The sequence below is a fragment of the Plecotus auritus genome (assembly GCF_963455305.1).
Source record: "Plecotus auritus genome assembly, chromosome: 11".
Taxonomy (NCBI): Eukaryota; Metazoa; Chordata; class Mammalia; order Chiroptera; family Vespertilionidae; genus Plecotus; species Plecotus auritus.
Window position 1 is genome coordinate 9,424,641 of NC_137777.1, and position 17,462 is coordinate 9,442,102.

The 17,462-nt window shown below is 37.4% G+C and overlaps 1 protein-coding gene across 1 annotated transcript in view; it reads right to left on the bottom strand.

Moving 5' to 3' along the window:
* The window catches only part of RAD54B (RAD54 homolog B), a gene marked incomplete at its 5' end in the record, with an annotated part of 60,841 nt that overhangs the window by 24,924 nt on the left and 18,455 nt on the right, over window positions 1-17,462 (bottom strand). Inside the window, 2 exons of the mRNA XM_080646177.1 lie at window positions 1,838-2,119; window positions 7,616-7,810. Of these exons, the coding sequence (XP_080502303.1) occupies window positions 1,838-2,119; window positions 7,616-7,810 (477 nt within the window). The remainder of the gene's footprint in view (window positions 1-1,837; window positions 2,120-7,615; window positions 7,811-17,462) is intronic.

Below are 17,462 nucleotides of genomic sequence, written 5' to 3' on the forward strand. Positions count from 1 at the left end.
TTAAGAAAAAGGTAAAACAATAATTATAAATAAATTGTAATTTCACTTTGTTAGCAACTACATTATCTTGTTTTAATTACTCATAAGATAGAATTGTTTGCCATCATTTGTGGCAAACAAAAAAACCATAACCCTTCAAATTTAATAACATTAATGCTTAGGGTACAAAATCCTATATAATAAAAGGCTAATGTGCAAATAGACCAAACGGTGGAACAACCAGTCGCTATGATGTGCACTGACTACCAGGGGCTGATGCTCAATGCAGGAGCTGCCCCCTGGTGGTCAGTGTACTCCCACAGGAGGAGCACTGCTCAGCCAGCACCTCCAAGGCAGGGCTAAGGAGCAGTGAGCAGGCCGGTGGTAAGGAGCGAGGGCTACCGGACTGCGAGAGGGCGCAAGCTGGGCTGAGGGGCCCTGCCCCCTCCCCCCCGCCCCCCCCCCCCCCGAGTACACAAATTTTCATGTATCGGACCTCTAGTTTAAAAATAAAATCTCATGCCTTATTAATGTAAGATTTCATGCAAAGAATTACAAAGAGTTTTCTAAACTTCATATACTCAAAGTGCTCTGAAATTCACTATTTCTAATAAGAAATCCACTAAGCCACAACATTTAATAGTTCAGTACTCAAAGCAAAGAGAACTATTATATCCAACAGAAAGCATAGGTTGGAATTTTGCCAACATGTGCTTGCAAAGCTCACAGCTTCTTATTCTGAAAAAGCTCCCTAAATTTAACATAAAGACTCCCTTTATTTTCAGTACTGTACATAGTAACAATGACCACTATTCCTATCAACCAGAAGAACTGAGAATTTCCCATTGACTTCACCACCATTATTTGCTTCAAGTTAATCACTATATTCATGAATGTCAAAAGAATGAATCTTTGCAAAGCAGCATGAAGTAACAATAGAACAATAATGTAATTCTTTAGAAATATGCTAATACAATTTAAAAGATTTATTAAAATACCACCAAAAATTACAAAATCAAATATAACTAGATAGCAGGTCTCCAATGATAAATCTGAAGTCATCATTGACTGGCTGCCTCCCACCTCCCTCCACTGGGGATTAAGCCCACAACTCAGGCACATGCCCTGACCAGGAATCGAACCATGACCTCCTGGTTCATAGATCAATGCTCAACCACTGAGCTATGCCAGATGGGCTAAAATTTAATGATTTAGCCCTGACCGGTTTGGCTCAGTGGATAGAGCGTTGGCCTGCAGACTCAAGGGTCCCAGGTTCGATTCCGATCAAGGGCATGTACCTTGGTTGCGGGCACATCCTCAGTAGGGGGCGTGCAGGAAGCAGCTGATCAATGTTTCTCTCTCATTGAGGTTTCTAACTCTCTATCCCTCTCTCTTCCTCTCTGTAAAAAATCAATAAAATATATTTTTAAAAGAATTTTTAATTATTTACATGACATCTTATTATTCAATATTTTAATATGATAATGCATGTAATCAATACATAGTCTTCAAAATGGAAGTATAAAAAACAATCCTCATTCATGAATTTATTAATTTTTCTCCTTACTAAATGTCATATTTTATCCAAAATCATACACATGTCTGTGTATACATCTACAAATTGCATATTTTCCTAATCATGTACAGAATTTTTATTACTGTTTCTTATAAAATAATTCTCAAACCACATTGTTACTCAACATCAACATTATTCCTTATATCAGATTAATGTATCTGAAGAATAATAAATACATAGTTTCATCTGAAAATTTTTAAAGAAAATTTAAAGTTTAAATTCACATACCAAAAATCTTTTGACAGGAGGAACAGAATATTCAAACTAATTTTTAAATCTTACTTGGTGCACATGGATCATGGCGTGGTTTGCAAGTTTGGAAACTATTCTGCCTATTTTCCTTTGAACTTGGTTTAGAGACACTTTTTAAGGGGTTAGAAAAACACTTCTTGGCAGCTTGAGAAGAACTTGTTATAGCAGGACTTCCTCCTCCAGGCTGAAAACATCTGCCACTGCTGAAGTCATCTGGGGAGATCGTACCCAGCACTTCTATTTCTTTTCCACCAATCATCATTGTGTGGCCCTCTTCGATCTTTTCAAGCTCTCTGAATTTATATCCAGTGCCTTTAAATTGAGAACAAACAAAGTTCATTTCCTGATACTCTAAGATGACTTAATTACTGATACCACAGTCACCTTGCCATAACTGTACAAGAAAACTGTGCTTTGAATGCAAATAGCCTCGTATAACCCATTAGCCAGAATGAAAACATAACTTATCATTTTGGTAAACAAAACAAAAAAAGATAAAAAACACCAAGAAATCAGAAAAATAGGTAATGATATAGTTATAGAAAATTCGCCAAGTTTTAGCCCTGGCTGGTGTGGCTCACATGGTTGGAGCGTCATCCTGTGCACAGGAAGGCCGCAGGTTCAATTGCCAGTCAGGGCACATATCCAGGTTGCCAGGTCCATCCCGGTCAGGGTGTATATGGAAGGCAACAGGTCAATCTTTCTCTCTCACGTCGGTGCTTCACTCACTCTCTCTCTCTCTCTCTTATCCATCTCCCTTCCTCTCCCTAAAATCAATTTTTAAAAATTTTAAGTGGGATATTTTATACCAAGTCTGTTTGAACTATTAATTCAACAGGTATTTATTAAGTGTTGCCATGTGTAAGGTGCTGACGGAATGTAAATATGAGTAAGTCAAAATGAGCTCATTAACCAGATAAATAGTGAAAAAAATTTAGACTCCTATGCCTGTCTACTTTAAATGCATATAGTTATTGTGTGATTACAGCGGGGTAAGAACTGTGTCTACCATAAATGTTTTTAAGGCTCTAAAAAATGAAACACTCACATTTTAGAAAATCTTACCTGTTTAAACTTGCTGGAAATTGCTACAATTTACCCTATTAAAACTGGACTAAAATTTACAATCTGTACCAACTGGTAACATATATATATATATATTCTTTTTTTTAAAAAATATATTTTATTGATATTTCACAGAAAGGAAGGGAGAGGGATAGAAAGCTAGAAACATCGATGAGAGAGAAACATCGATCAGCTGCCTCCTGCACACCTCCCACTGAGGATGTGCCCGCAACCAAGGTACATGCCCTTGATCAGAATCGAACCCAGGACCTTTCAGTCCGCAGGCCGACGCTCTATCCACTGAGCCAAACCGGTTTCGGCTATATATATATATTCTTAAATGATTTATAATGGAGCACTTTTTAATGTTAATGCTCTAATAAAGGAAGAAATTAGCTTGTATTCCAAAATGCCAAAGACCAACTGCTCTATTCCCCAAACTATCTGAATTCAACAGTAGTCTTGACCTCTCCATATTAATGAAGATTATAGTTTTATCTTCATATATAATAGCCCCCCCTTTTCCATGGAGGTTATGTTCCAAGACCCCCATTGGTTTCCCAAAACTGAGTATAGTTCCAAACCCTAAATATACTGGTTTTTTTCCTATACATACATACATATGGTAAAATTTAATTTATAACTTAGGCACAGTAAGAGATTAACAACAATTATAATATACTGTAATAAAAGTTTTGTGAATGTGGTCTCTTTCCCTTCTTGTGATGATGTGAGATAAAACGCCTTATGAAGTCAAGAACTTCTACCTTTTCACTTAAAGGAAGTACCCACACTCTTGTGCTTTGGGGCCAGTGTTAAGTAAAATAAGGGCTGCTTAAAAACAACCTAGAGAGCTGCTAAGGTACTAAAGGGAGAGTAGCATATACAACCTGGATATTGGACAGAAGGATGAGTCAGATCCTGGGTGAGGGGAAATGTGATAGCACAAGATTTCATCACACTACTCAGAACAGTGTGCAATTTAAAACTTATAAACTGTTTATTTCTAGAATTTTCCATGTAATAGCTTTGAATCATGGTTGATCAGGGGTAACTGAAACCTCAGAAAGTGAAACCAAGGATAAGGGGGGACTACTGTAAAATCCAATTATAGTCATCTCTCAGTATCCCTGGGGGACTGGCTCCAGAACTCTCTCACCCACCCCACTGACCACCCAGGATACTAAAATGTGCAGATGCTCAAGTCCCTTATATAAAACTAGAGGCATGGTGTATGAAAATTCATGCACTGGAGGGGGGGGGGGTCCTCAGCCCGCCTGCCCCCTCTCACAGTCCAGCAGCCCTCAGGGGCGGGAGGCGACCTGGCAATCAGGGGAAGGCGATGCCCCCATCACACCTCTGCTGTTGCCACTGCCGGCGGCACAAACCTCAGCGGGCCCTGGTTACCTGAGCCTTGGGCGGCCCTGGGTGGCGGGGCAACCACCATCTGAAGCTTGTCTGCGCCTCGGGCCGGCCCTGGGCGGCTGGGGGCTGAGGGGACTGGGGAACTCCGGAGGCAGGCACGCGGAGCGGCTGGACCCTCCTGGAAGCGGGCCTGGCCATGCCGCGCACCTGCCACCCCAGCAGGGCTGAGGGGACTGGGCACCTCCATCTTGTGGCTGTGGGCACCGCCATTTTTGAGGGCGTGGTAGTCAATTAGCATATTCCCTCCTTATTGGCTGTGGGCACCACCATCTTTGTGAGGGTGTGATGGTCAATTAGCATATTTCCTCTTAGATAGGATGGTGCAGTGTTCGCATATAGGCCACAGCGAGGATTCCTACACATCACTTCATTCACGTGGATTCAGCACATAGCAAATTCAAGAACCTTTTGGAACCTTCTGGGATTTCTTTTTTCAAATATTTTCTACCCGAGATTGGTTAAATCCAGGGATATGAAACCCACAGATACAGAGGTACTGTTAATCTCAGTATGGAAATAGGAGATAAGAATAAAGTTAATTTTGAGGCATCTTTAGAAATCTCTGTAACTCTGATCTCTCATTTCACTTTGATCTAGAGTGATAACTCTCCTAAACAACTCTAAATCTCTAGAAAACAGTCAAAACTCTTGAACTTTGTTTCCCATGCTTGTTTTTTCTGGGTATTGTGTAATAAGGGCCAATTGAGCCTGACTACATTATCACAAACAATCAGCAAATCCAGCACTCCAGCCCTCAGTTTTTTTAGTCTCTATCCCTATGATGACAATATTTAAATACTGTATATTCAGTTTATTTAGAAGAAAATCTGCCTGGATTACAGGCCAAAACTTGCAAAATTAACTCCAGGTTGATACATTTATTACTGTTATAATTAAGCAACCAAATCTTATGTTTGAATGTTTTCATTATGAAAGCCCATAAAATCCCTTTAATCCCCTGGAAATCTAAAATAGACTTATGCCCAGGCCCTCTCTCCACCATTCAGGCCAAACATATCCCACAGCCCCCGAGGTCAGGGCCTAAGCACTGGTATTTTCTTAAAAAGCACCTTAGGTGACTCTACTTCTATAGATAGGGTAAAAACCAGTTTTAAACCTAATTTACATTTTTTGTTACTTACAACTAAAACATCATTTTATTATGAACTACACATACACAAAACCATGTATACTATAACTAAGGGGTAAAAGATATTCCAGGAAATTTTGATAACTTTTACCACTCTAGTTGGCTTTAGAATTTTATTAAATAAGCATTAATAAGTTCTCCAAAAAGCTAGCCTTTATCTATCTTAAGCTATAACATGCAATGAATATCTGCTGTAACTTATTTTAATTCCTCTAAATACTGAGTATGACAGTATATACGTTTATAGTAGTTGTTCAATATTTTCTTTAAGTGTTTTCATTGATTTGAGAGAGGAAGGGAGAGAGAGATAGAAACATCAATGATGAGAGAAAATCATTTATTAGCTGCCTCCTGCACGTCCCACCTGACCGAGAATCAAACCATGACCTCCTGGTTCACAGGTTGACACTCAACCGCTGAGCCACACTGGTCGGGCTCAATTTTTTTTTTAATCTTTATTGTTGAAAGTATTTTCCTTTTTTTCCCCATTGTCCCCTTCTAGCCCGCCCTCACCTCACACCCCAGGCCTTCACCACCCTATTGTCTGTGTCCATGGGTTATGCATATATGCATACAAGGTCCTTGGTTGATCTCTTCCCACCCACCCACCCACCCCTGCCTTCCCTCTGAGATTCATTAGTCTGTTCCATGTTCCTATGTCTATGGATCTATTTTGTTCATCAGTTTACTTTGTTCATTAGATTCCACATATGAGTGAGATCATGTGATACCTGTCTTTCTCTGGCTTATTTCGCTTAGCATAACACTCTTCAGTTCCCCCCATGCTGTCACAAAGAGTGAAAGATCCTTCTTCTTTTACTTATTTTTTTGTATTTTATAAAAATATTCGTATATGTTTATATTTTTTAAAAATCTGTTGCAGATATTTCAGTTCAGCCTCAACTCTTATCAGTGCCAATGGCCTTTGTATACTACATTTCTGAAACTTGGAACTGCTTTTAATTTTCTCGTGCTTTTGCATATGTTATTTCCTCTTGTATATGCCCCACACAAATCTATCATCCTTCAAATATTACTTTACACAACTTCTATGAAGTTTTCCTCTAGCCTCCTAGGTAGACTTAAATGGCCATTCCATTTATGATCCTATTACACTTAGTAAAATTCTCATTGAAACAATTATCTTATTGCTTCTCTAATTATCAACTACATTGGTCTGTCACCACTAAACTATGAATGATATCCATCTTTGAATGTTTACTCTTAGTATATGCTTGGCACATAACAGTTACTGAAAACTGTAAACTATAAAAGTTTTAAATGAATGAACAAACACGTAGAAGAGATTCTATAATTATGGTCACACTCAAAATTGAACAATAACCCTGACCAGTGTGACTCAGTTGTCCTATGCATTAAGAGGTCACTGGTTCATTTCCCAGTCAGGGCATATGCCTAGGTTGCAGGTTTGATATCAAGTCAGGGCACATACAAGCAACTGATCAATGTTTCTCTCTCACATCGATGTTTCTCTCTCTCTTCTTCTTCTTCTCTCCCTCCCTCTCTCTCTAGAAATCAATTAACATGTTCTTGGGTGAATCTGTGGGCTAATTTGTATTAGTACAAGTCATGCTGGCAACATTTTGTAATAGACATAATGACAACCTCCAACTTAAATGTATAATCTAGGGATAGGAGTGGGCTAGAGAGGGTCAATGGGAGGAAAAGGGAGACATCTGTAATACTTTCAACAATAAATATAAATAAAAAGTAAACAAATAAATGTAAAATATAGGTTCATTTGACATTATTGAAATTAGATTTCATTCCACTCCTGATCAACATCTTTTTAAGTTTTAATCACTTAGCATTCTACAAAGAATGAGTTGGGGGAGGGAAGTGCAATAAGACAAACTGCTTAATCTCAGAAAAATACCAAACTATATATACACCTGGCTGACCATTTGATTTTTTGAGAAAATCTATTCTTATTTAAGAAAATGAAACTATGAGATGGGATCTGCCTCACTGAGCTAGTATACATAAGACTAAACATTATGAGAGAATTTTATGTTTACAAGATAATTTAGATATAAAAGAACATCTTAAACCACACCTTTATAAAACCCAACTAGATTTCAATGATGTAACAAAAAATATATACTAATTTTAGGCCAAATCATAAACATTAGGTAATATCACAATACCTCTTCCAATGTCTTTGCCTTCCAGGTCCTTTAATGTAAGTGATTTTCCGTTCACAATAAGAACAGCATCACCTTCCCACTTTTTGTGTTTTTTCTTGGAAGCCTTACACCAAACAACAGTGAAATATCTAACCACGCTACCAGGTTCCACTTCTTGTCCTTTAGACACTGTTATGTCTTCAGGCGGTGAATAAACTAGAATAAAAATATAAAATATAAGCCATATTACTAAAGATCACTTTAATGTTTAAAAGTAAAGCCATTCAAACAAAAACACACACAACAAAATCAGACTGTATTAACAAGTATGAAAGAATATTTGAAATTATCATGTTAGCATTTTATCAACTGAGAAATTCAAATGTCAGGTACTAGCATTACCATGAGTGCAATGAATATAAATTTCTTATCTCAAAGTCATGTAAACTCAGTTAAAATAAAATAAAATAATAATCACTGCAAACATTTTAAAACTCTAAGAATTAAAAATGGCATTTCAACATCCATGGGAAAATAGTTAAAATCACATGTTTCAAACAACTGATTTAATTAACAGTGATACGACAAGTCAAGGAAACCTAAAATAAGATCACAAATTTCTCTGAAAGAAAAATCTGTAGTTTTTTCAAATAAGAACAAATATAAAACAGCAAAGTAGGAATGAGACTGAATTTCATTAAAATACTTTTGTGTATTTTCATTAAATACAGTTAGAGAATAATCACGCTGGGCCAATGATTCTAAGATTCTAGGTTTTCCATCTTACAAAAGCCTGTACTTTTCTCAAAAACATTTTCAGAATCACCTTCTAAAAACATATCCAATGTTAACTAAACTTATTGTGCAGATTATTTCACGATATATATAAAATATTACATTGTACACTTGATGCTGTATGTCAGTGATTTTCAACCAGAGTGGCACAATAATTTTTAAAACATGCAATACCTGCTGGACTCCCTCTAGCCCCACCCTGTGGAGCTTACCCGTGCTGAGTACAGCCATAAGCTCTTCCTGTGACTGAGGTTATAGACAGCTGGCAGGCAGGGCAAGGCCAGGCGGAGGAAGGCGGAGGCGGATCTCGGGGTGTCTTAGGACTTTTGCTGTCCTGCCCCCAGGCCCCGTGCTGGGAGGTGGGTAGAGTATGTCTACACCAAATGGCTGGGAAAAACATCCTAGAGTCAAATATCCTGTTGTGTTCCCAGGACCTAAAAAAGTGACTATTATGTCCAAGATCCTTCCTCGCCAAAAAAAAAAAAGGGGGGAATACAACAAAAGACAATAAATTCTGAGAATTCAGAAATTACCTACAATTAACTTTGAAATACCATAAGATACTCAGACTTAGATAGATCCTTTCTTTCGTACAACAGCAGGAGGGTTAAGAGCATGAACTAATCTGGCTGGGTTTGGATTTTGAGTCTGCCACTTACTAGCCATGTGACCCTAGACAAGTTCCCCCTCTATGCCAGTTTATGAATCTCTAAGTAAATATAATACTAACACCTACCTCACTTGTTGTGGGCATTAGGTTAGCTAATATGTGAAAAAGGCTTAGTGCCCTGGAATAAGTACTCCTTAAATGTTACCTACCATCATCATTATCATCTTGCCCTTGTCCCTTTCCCATTTAGTCCCATTTTAAATGCAGGACTTAGGATAGGAAAGGAGAGTGTATAATCCCAAAAAGCAGAATGAAGACAATTGGACATTAAACATATCTCCAACATAACCTCCTATATCCATCCTACTTGTATTATATAAAATAGTGACTAATTTGAAACATCCCAGGCTAACCACCCCTAAAAATTCCACCTTAACTGTACTTTTTATTTCTAAACTTGGTTCTGGTCTATTTTGCCCTTGACCCTGTAATGCACTTCTCAAATCAGTAACAAATGGTCTACAAAAAAAAAAAAAAAGGTCTATATACACAAGAGACTTGAAGGCCTTTCAGCAAGATTCACAAGGTAAAGATGCATAAAACCATGCTTTGAAAAAAACAGAAAGAGGTAGATAATTTCATTTTTATATTGTTGGTGGACATTATAATCTTAATGAATCATCAGCATAGTCACTCTAGGATTGGATGGCTTAATTATGCATTGCATAAACCCAAGTCTTTAATATTTCTTTCCTTTCAAAAATTCTAAATAAACACATTGTTTTCAAGTGAGCATACAAAATTTAAAATGTTTTATATAATCAAATTCAATAAATAATGTAAGTATAAATACTCGTGCAAACTATTTTTTGAGTTTTAAAACTACCAAAACATACCAGAACTTTTAATATGTATTAACATAACTGCAATGTAAGTTTAAAATTTGAAACATAGAGAAACCAAGATGGCGGCATAGGTAAACACCTAAACTGTTGTCTCACATAACAATATCAAAACTACAACTAAAAGACAAAACGGACACCATCCAGAACCACAGGAAAGCCGGCTGAGTGGAATTCTACTAGAAGAAAAGAAGAAAGCACATTGAGACTCAGAGGAGCTGCAAAAGGCTGAGGTACGGAGACTCGCACGCGGAGAGGATGGACAGCTGTGTGCACGGGTGGCTGAGTGCACGGCTGGCTTTCTAAAGCGGGAGGGAGACGGAAACTCCCAACTGCACTGAACTCCAGTCCCAGGCGAGACGCTGGGAAACCAAACTCATTCAGGGGAAATCTGGACTGTCAAGAAAAGAGAAAGCACACTGACTCAGGAGCTGAGGAAGGCAGAGGTCCAGAGGCGCGCGCGCGCGCGCAGAGAGGACTGACTGCTAAATGCACAGGCAGCTGAGTGCGTGGCTGGCTTTCTAAAAGCAGGAGGGAGACTGAAGCTCCCGACTGCGCTGAACTCCAGTTCCGGGCAAGTTTCTGGGAATCCTGACTCATTTGGGGAGAAAATGGACTGTGTGGCAGCGGGCGAAACTTGAGGGCGGCTTTCTCTCAGAGGTTCTTGCAGCGATTACCGAGGGACACTGAAACCCAGGGGCCTCATAGGGCAGGGCTGATGGGAAACAAAGGCTGTCTGCTCCGCCCTGAAACTCCGCCCCACCCAAGCTGAACACAGAGACTTTTGCAATTTTGCAAGTCTTGTCTCTTAAGAGTGTCTCCAGCACAGAAGTTCTCCCAGCATAGACACAACTGATCCTCACAGCCAATTGGCCTGGAGGTCAATTCCTCCCATTGCTACCAACAACAATCAAGACTTAACTACAACAGTCCACAAAGGGGTGCACCAAGAGTGTCCTCCTCAGGTAACTGGGGAGGCTGAGGCACTGGGCCATATAGGACACCTACCACACAAAGCTACTCTACCAACTCAGGGAAACAACGAAAATGTGGAGACAAAGAAACAGATCACAAATGAAAGAAATGGAGGAAAGCAAACGACTGGATATAGAATTCAAAACCACGGTTATAAGGTTTTTCAAGAATTTCCTAGAAAAGGCCGATAAATTTAGCAAGACCCTCGAGGATATGAAAAAGGATCAACTAGAAATTAAACATACACTGACTGAAAAAAAAATTTTATTCAGCGACCCAACAACAGACTAGAGGAACACAAGAATGAAGTCAAAGAATTGAAATACAAAGAAGCAAAAAACACTCAGCCGGAAAAGCAAAAAGAAAAAAGAATGCAAAAATTTGAAGATAGTGTAAGGAGCCTCTGGGACAACTTCAAGTGTACCAACATCAGAATTATGGGGGTGCCAGAAGAAGAGAGAGAGCAAGATACTGAAAACCTATTTAAAGAAATAATGACAGAAAACTTCCTCCACCTGGTGAAAGAAATAGACTTACAAGTCCAGGAAGCGCACAGAACCCCAAACAAAAGGAATCCAAAGAGGACCACACCAAGACACATCATAATTAAAATGCCAAGAGCAAAAGACAAAGAGAGAATATTAAAAGCAGCAAGAGAAAAACAGTTCATTACCTACAAGGGAGCACCCATACGATTGTCAGCTGATTTCTCAACAGAAACTATGCAGGCCAGACGGGAGTGGCAAGAAATATTCAAAGTGATGAATAGCAAGAACCTACAACCAAGATTACTCTACCCAGCAAGGCTATCATTCAGAATTGAAGGGCAGATAAAGAGCTTCACAGATAAGAAAAAGCTAAAGGAGTTCATCACCGCCAAACCAGTATTATATGAAATGCTGAAAGGTAGTCTTTAAGAAGAGGAAGAAGAAGAAAAAGGTAAAGATAAAAATTATGAACAACAAATACATATCTATCAACAAGTGAATATAAAAATCAAATGAATAAAAAATCTGATTAACAGAATAAACTGGTGAATATAATAGAATCAGGGGCATAGAAAGGGAGTGGACTGACAATTCTCAGGGCAAAAGGGGTGTAGTGGTGTGGGAAGAGACTGTACACCTATGGATGAGGACGGGAGGGGGGTGTTAAGGGCAGAGGGTGGGGTGGGAACCGGGTGGAGGGGAGCTCTGGGGGGGAAAAAGAGGAACAATTGTAATAATCTGAACAATAAAGATTTATTAAATTAAAAAGAAGAAGAAATAGAATCAGTGATATGTAATAACAATGTATGGTGTCAGATGGGTACTTAGATTTATTGTGGCAATCCCTTCATAAGGCAGATAAATGTTGAATAACTGATGTAACCTGAAGCTAATATAATATTGTATATCAACTGTAATTTAACAATAAATTTTTAAAAAGAAAAAATACATAAAAATAATAAAATTTGAAACTGTTTATTACACTAAAAATATACAAACATTAATACACAAATTCCTTTAAACTGATAATCATTAATAGTTTTCTTTATCTAATAAGAGATTAAATGTCAACTAAGTATAATTACCATTAAATATAAAATAAACCTAGATGGTATTTCTTTGCATTCAAGGTCATTTTCAGAATAATACTTTATGAGCATGACAGAAACTACACATCTCATATTTCTCCATACCTCTTGTCAGCCCTAACCGGTTTGGCTCAGTGAATAGAGCGTCGGCCTGCAGACTGAGGGGTCCCAGGTTCGATTCCGGTCAAGGGCATGTACCTTGGTTGTGGGCACATCCCCAGTGGGGGGTGTGCAGGAGGCAGCTAATCGATGTTTCTCTCTCATCGATGTTTCTAGCTCTCTATCCCTCTCCCTTCCTCTTTGTAAAAAAATCAATAAAATATATTTTTTTAAAAAATACCTCTTGTCAAAGCGTATATGCAGGAAGTGCTAAAATAGAAAATTAATAAAACTACAATATTTCCAGATATCCAGTTATCTGCACAGCATTTCAAATTCCTTTAAATATCAGAAAAGTTATTCATCAATTTCAATTGACATTCCAATCAGAGAACGTGCAAAACTTTATTTTTTTTAAAAACATACACTATAAATGGAAATTTAAATGGTACAATCACTTTGCGGAAAAGTCTGTTTTTTAAAAAGTTAACTGTAGCTGGACCGGCATGGCTCAGTGGTTGAGCATCGACCTATGACCCGGGAGGTCACAGGTTCGATTCCCAGTCAAGGGCACATGCCTGGGTTGTAGGCTCGATCTCCAGTAGGGGGAGTGTAGGAAGCAGCTGATGCATGATTCTCTCATTATTGAAGTCTTTACCTCTGTCTCCCACTCCTTTCCTCTCTAAAATCAATAAAAATATATTTGAAAAATAAAAATAAATTAAAAGTTAAATGTATACCTTCCCTAATCCAACATTATGTCCATAACAAATTTATACAAGAATATTCGTAGAACCTTTATACACAATAGCCAAAATCTAGAAATAGCTCAGAAGTCCATCAAAAGATAATGGGTAAACCAAGCATGATATTTTATACAATGGGTACCATTAGCAACAAAAAGCAATGAACTACTGACACTATTAAAAATGGTACAGCTGAAACCGGTTTAGCTCAGTGGATAGAGCGTCGGCCTGCAGACTGAAGGTCCCGGGTTCAATTCTGGTCAAGGGCATGTACCTTGGTTGCGGGCACATCCTCAGTGGGAGGTGTGCAGGAGGCAGCTGATCGATGTTTCTCTCTCATCGATGTTTCTGGCTCTCTGTCCCTCTCCCTTCCTCTCTGTAAAATATCAATAAAATATATATTTTTTAAAAAATGGTACAATGATGCCCTAAATAGTTTGGATCAGTAGATAGAGCGTCGGCCTACAGACTGAAGGGTCCCAGGTTGGATTCCAGTCAAGGGCATGTACCTTGGTTGCGGGCACATCCCCAATAGGGGGTGTGCAGGAGGCAGCCGATCGATGTTTCTAACTCTCTATCCCTCTCCCTCTCTGTGAAAAATCAATAAAATATATAAAATAAAATGTTAAAATGGGTGAAAGAAAACAGAAACAAAGGGTACATGCTATATGATTCCAACTACTAAAGTTCTAGAACAGGCAAAACTTATGCTTTTTAAAAATTAGAACAGTGGTTGCCTATGGTGCCAGAGAACTGATTAGAAAGGAACAAGAGAAAACTATCTGGGGTGATAATGTTCTGAATTTGAGAGGGTTTTAAGCAACACAGGTGTAGTCGTCTATCAACACTCATCACTTAAGTTTTGTGCATTTCACTGTTTGTAAATCTTACCTTAAAAAAACATACATACATAACCCTAGCTGGTTTGGCTCAGTGGATAGAGCACCAGCCTGTGGATCAAAGGGTCCAGGTTTGATTCCAATTAAGGGCATGTACCTTGGTTACAGGCAAGAGGCAACCAATCGATGTGTTTCTCTCTGTCTTTCCCTCTCTCCTCCACTCTAAAAGATCAATGGAAAAATATCAAGTGAGGATTAACCAAAATAAAAACAAACAAAAAAAAGAACCAACTATACATACACAAATAAATATTGAATTCTAGTTCATAATACTCATGCTGAAGTATTCAGATGTATTCTAATTCTGCAACTTGTTTTAAAATAAGTTTTCTTTAGGGTTTTCTATATGTAGTATCATATCATCTGCAAATAATGCCAGTTTTACTTCTTCCTTTCCAGTCTGAATGCCTTTTATTTCTTCTTATTTGATTGCTGTGGCTAGAACTTCAGTACTATCTACAATAATAAAAGAGGAATATGTAAATTGACCATACCTCCATGACGCACATCAGCCAATCAGTAGGGAATATGCAAATCAGCAGGACAAATATGGTAGTAGCCCCGCCCCCCCAGCCACTCTAGGTGTGGAGCAGCCGGGCAGGGCAGGATGCCTGCTTTGAGGGGGAGGGCAGGGGGCAGAGGGAGCTACAGGAGCGGCGCTCCAGCCGGAGCAAAGCAAAGACTGCAGACTCCGGCCAGAGCAAAGGCAGAAGGCGGCAGCCAGAGCGAAGGCCTGGGTCCCGGGTGTCGGAGGAAAACCTGTGCCAACAGCCAGGTGAAGGAAGGCCTATTGCATGGAACGGGCTTCTAGTGTTGAATAAGAATGGTGAGAGCAGACATCCCTGTCTTGTTCCCAAGCTTATAGTTTTTGCCCATTGACAGTGACTGTGGGTTTGTCATATATGGGCTTCATTATATTGAGGTACGTTCCCTCTATTCCCACTTTGCGGAGAGTTTTTATTGTAAATGGGTGCTGGATTTTTTCAAATGCTTTTTCGGCATCTACTGATACCATCATGTGGTTTTTATCCTTCATTTTGTTTATGTGGTGCATCACTTTTTTTGATTTGCAGATATTGTACCAACTTGAAATCCCGGAGTAAATGCCAGTTGATCACAGTGTATGATCTTTTTTAATGTATTGCTGGATCCAGTTTGCTAATATTTTTTGAGGATTTAAGCATCTATGTTTATCAGGGAGACTGGCCTATAATTGGGGGGTAGGTGCTGAGTGGGTGGGGGGGATGAAGGAATTGAGCAAAAAAGGAAGACAACTTTAAAAAATAATATGGGTTTTCTTTAAAAATCAATTGGTGGCCTTTTGGTTGAGGGGTGTCCATGCACCAAGAGGTCACCAATTCAATTCCAGTCAGGGTATATGCCTGGGTTGCAGGCTCAATCCCCAGTAGGTAGCCTGCTTGAGGCAGCTGATTGATGTTTCTCTCATCAATGTTTCTCTCTCTCTCTCCCTCTCCCTTACTATCTCTCTCTAAAGCCAATAAAAACCTATTTTTAAAAATGAACTGATAGATGGATAAAGGAAAAAATTAATTGCAGAATTTAGGTGATAGACACGTTTACTGTAAAATGCTTTTGACATTTTCTATGTTTGAAGAGTTTCTTAATCTTTGTAACAGAATTGAATTCACACATAATTTAAAAATATGAAAGATCTAACAAACGTGCAAGTCTAATGATATATACTCTTTAGTTTAAACTGTTTGGGCTGACTTGGGTGGTATTTTTATCTTATTTATTTTGCTTTTTATTATTTACAAAGCAATTAAAAATAACAAATTCAAATTATAGCTACTAGTTTTAATCAAACAAATCAAAATTATATGCAAAGACGTAGCATAACTGTTAATGATTAACTAGGTTGCATATTTTAAGATTTTAATCTTTTGTATTAAGTATTGCAACCATTTTTATCTAATTATTTTAAGCACTTGTAATCAAATTTACTATCAAATATTTAATAAATTTTGAGAATTTGTGGATCTTAATATTTGAAAAATAAATGTTATGATATTTAGACATGGTACATTTGATATCTACTACACCACAATCCTGTAAATAAATTTATTTCAATTTGCCTTATCATAAAACTTTACCTCAACAATATTGAATTCTTTGTCTTATGACACACAAAACGAGCACACAAATCAATAAAATGTATTATTACCTTGTATTTAAAAGAACATGTATTAAAACATTTAACCATGATCATCGACAATATATATTAAATACATTTCATCACACTCTAAATGATTTAAACATGTCTATTTAAAATTTGACATTACTCTAAAAGAAGGCACATGGAAACATTTTAAACATTTTTATATAACTAAAAATGCAAAGGATAGAGTGAATCTTTCAAAAATGAAATAACTCCAAGCTGATGTCTCATTATTATACATAAAAATACTTGATTTAAATATTTTAAGAAATCTGCCAATATCTTTAGAAATGAAAGAGCTTCATTATTTTTTTTCAGGATGTCATTATAAATTATACCTCGTTTAGAAAATCATAAGTTGTAAAAATAACAATGTACCCCCATTGGAAAATAAAGGAGAAAAAAAGAATTATAAAAAAATAAATAAAATAAAAAAACTAAAAAAACCTACAATGTACCATTTAAGTTCATATGGGTAAGAAAAGATATAGGATGACAACAACAATCTTGACCAATACTGGAGAAAAATCTGACAGAAGCAGACTATGTTTATAACTTACGGGAAGCAAAAGAATTTAAGGGCAATTTTGTATGCACATGTTTACCTTCAACACTAATTTTAGAACCTAATTACACAAAAAAGATGCATGTTGTACTTTTTTTTAACACAAAACTCTTTCCTAGAAACAACTCACAGAATTATTCTCACAGGACACATTTTGGAAAACTCTGATTTAGCTGCACAGAGTAAATATTCAAATTAAACTTCCATCATCAATTATGAGTAGTACATGCTGAGATTGTAATATGAATTACTTTATATACAGTAATTTGCTTTCAATAATCTCAAAAAGTTAAAACTATTATAAGAATGCATTTACTAGAATTATATTGTAAAAACATTACCTCAAATTACAATTATAAAATTCATTAGACTCAAAGAAGTCATAGTACAGATTAAAGATGATGAAATTGTCAAAATGATATATCATTATATTCAAGGCATTTTTATAAAATATTTAAATCTAATAGCAGATATAAAATGTCAATGAAATTAAGCAATCAACAAGCTAAAATAATATCCTAA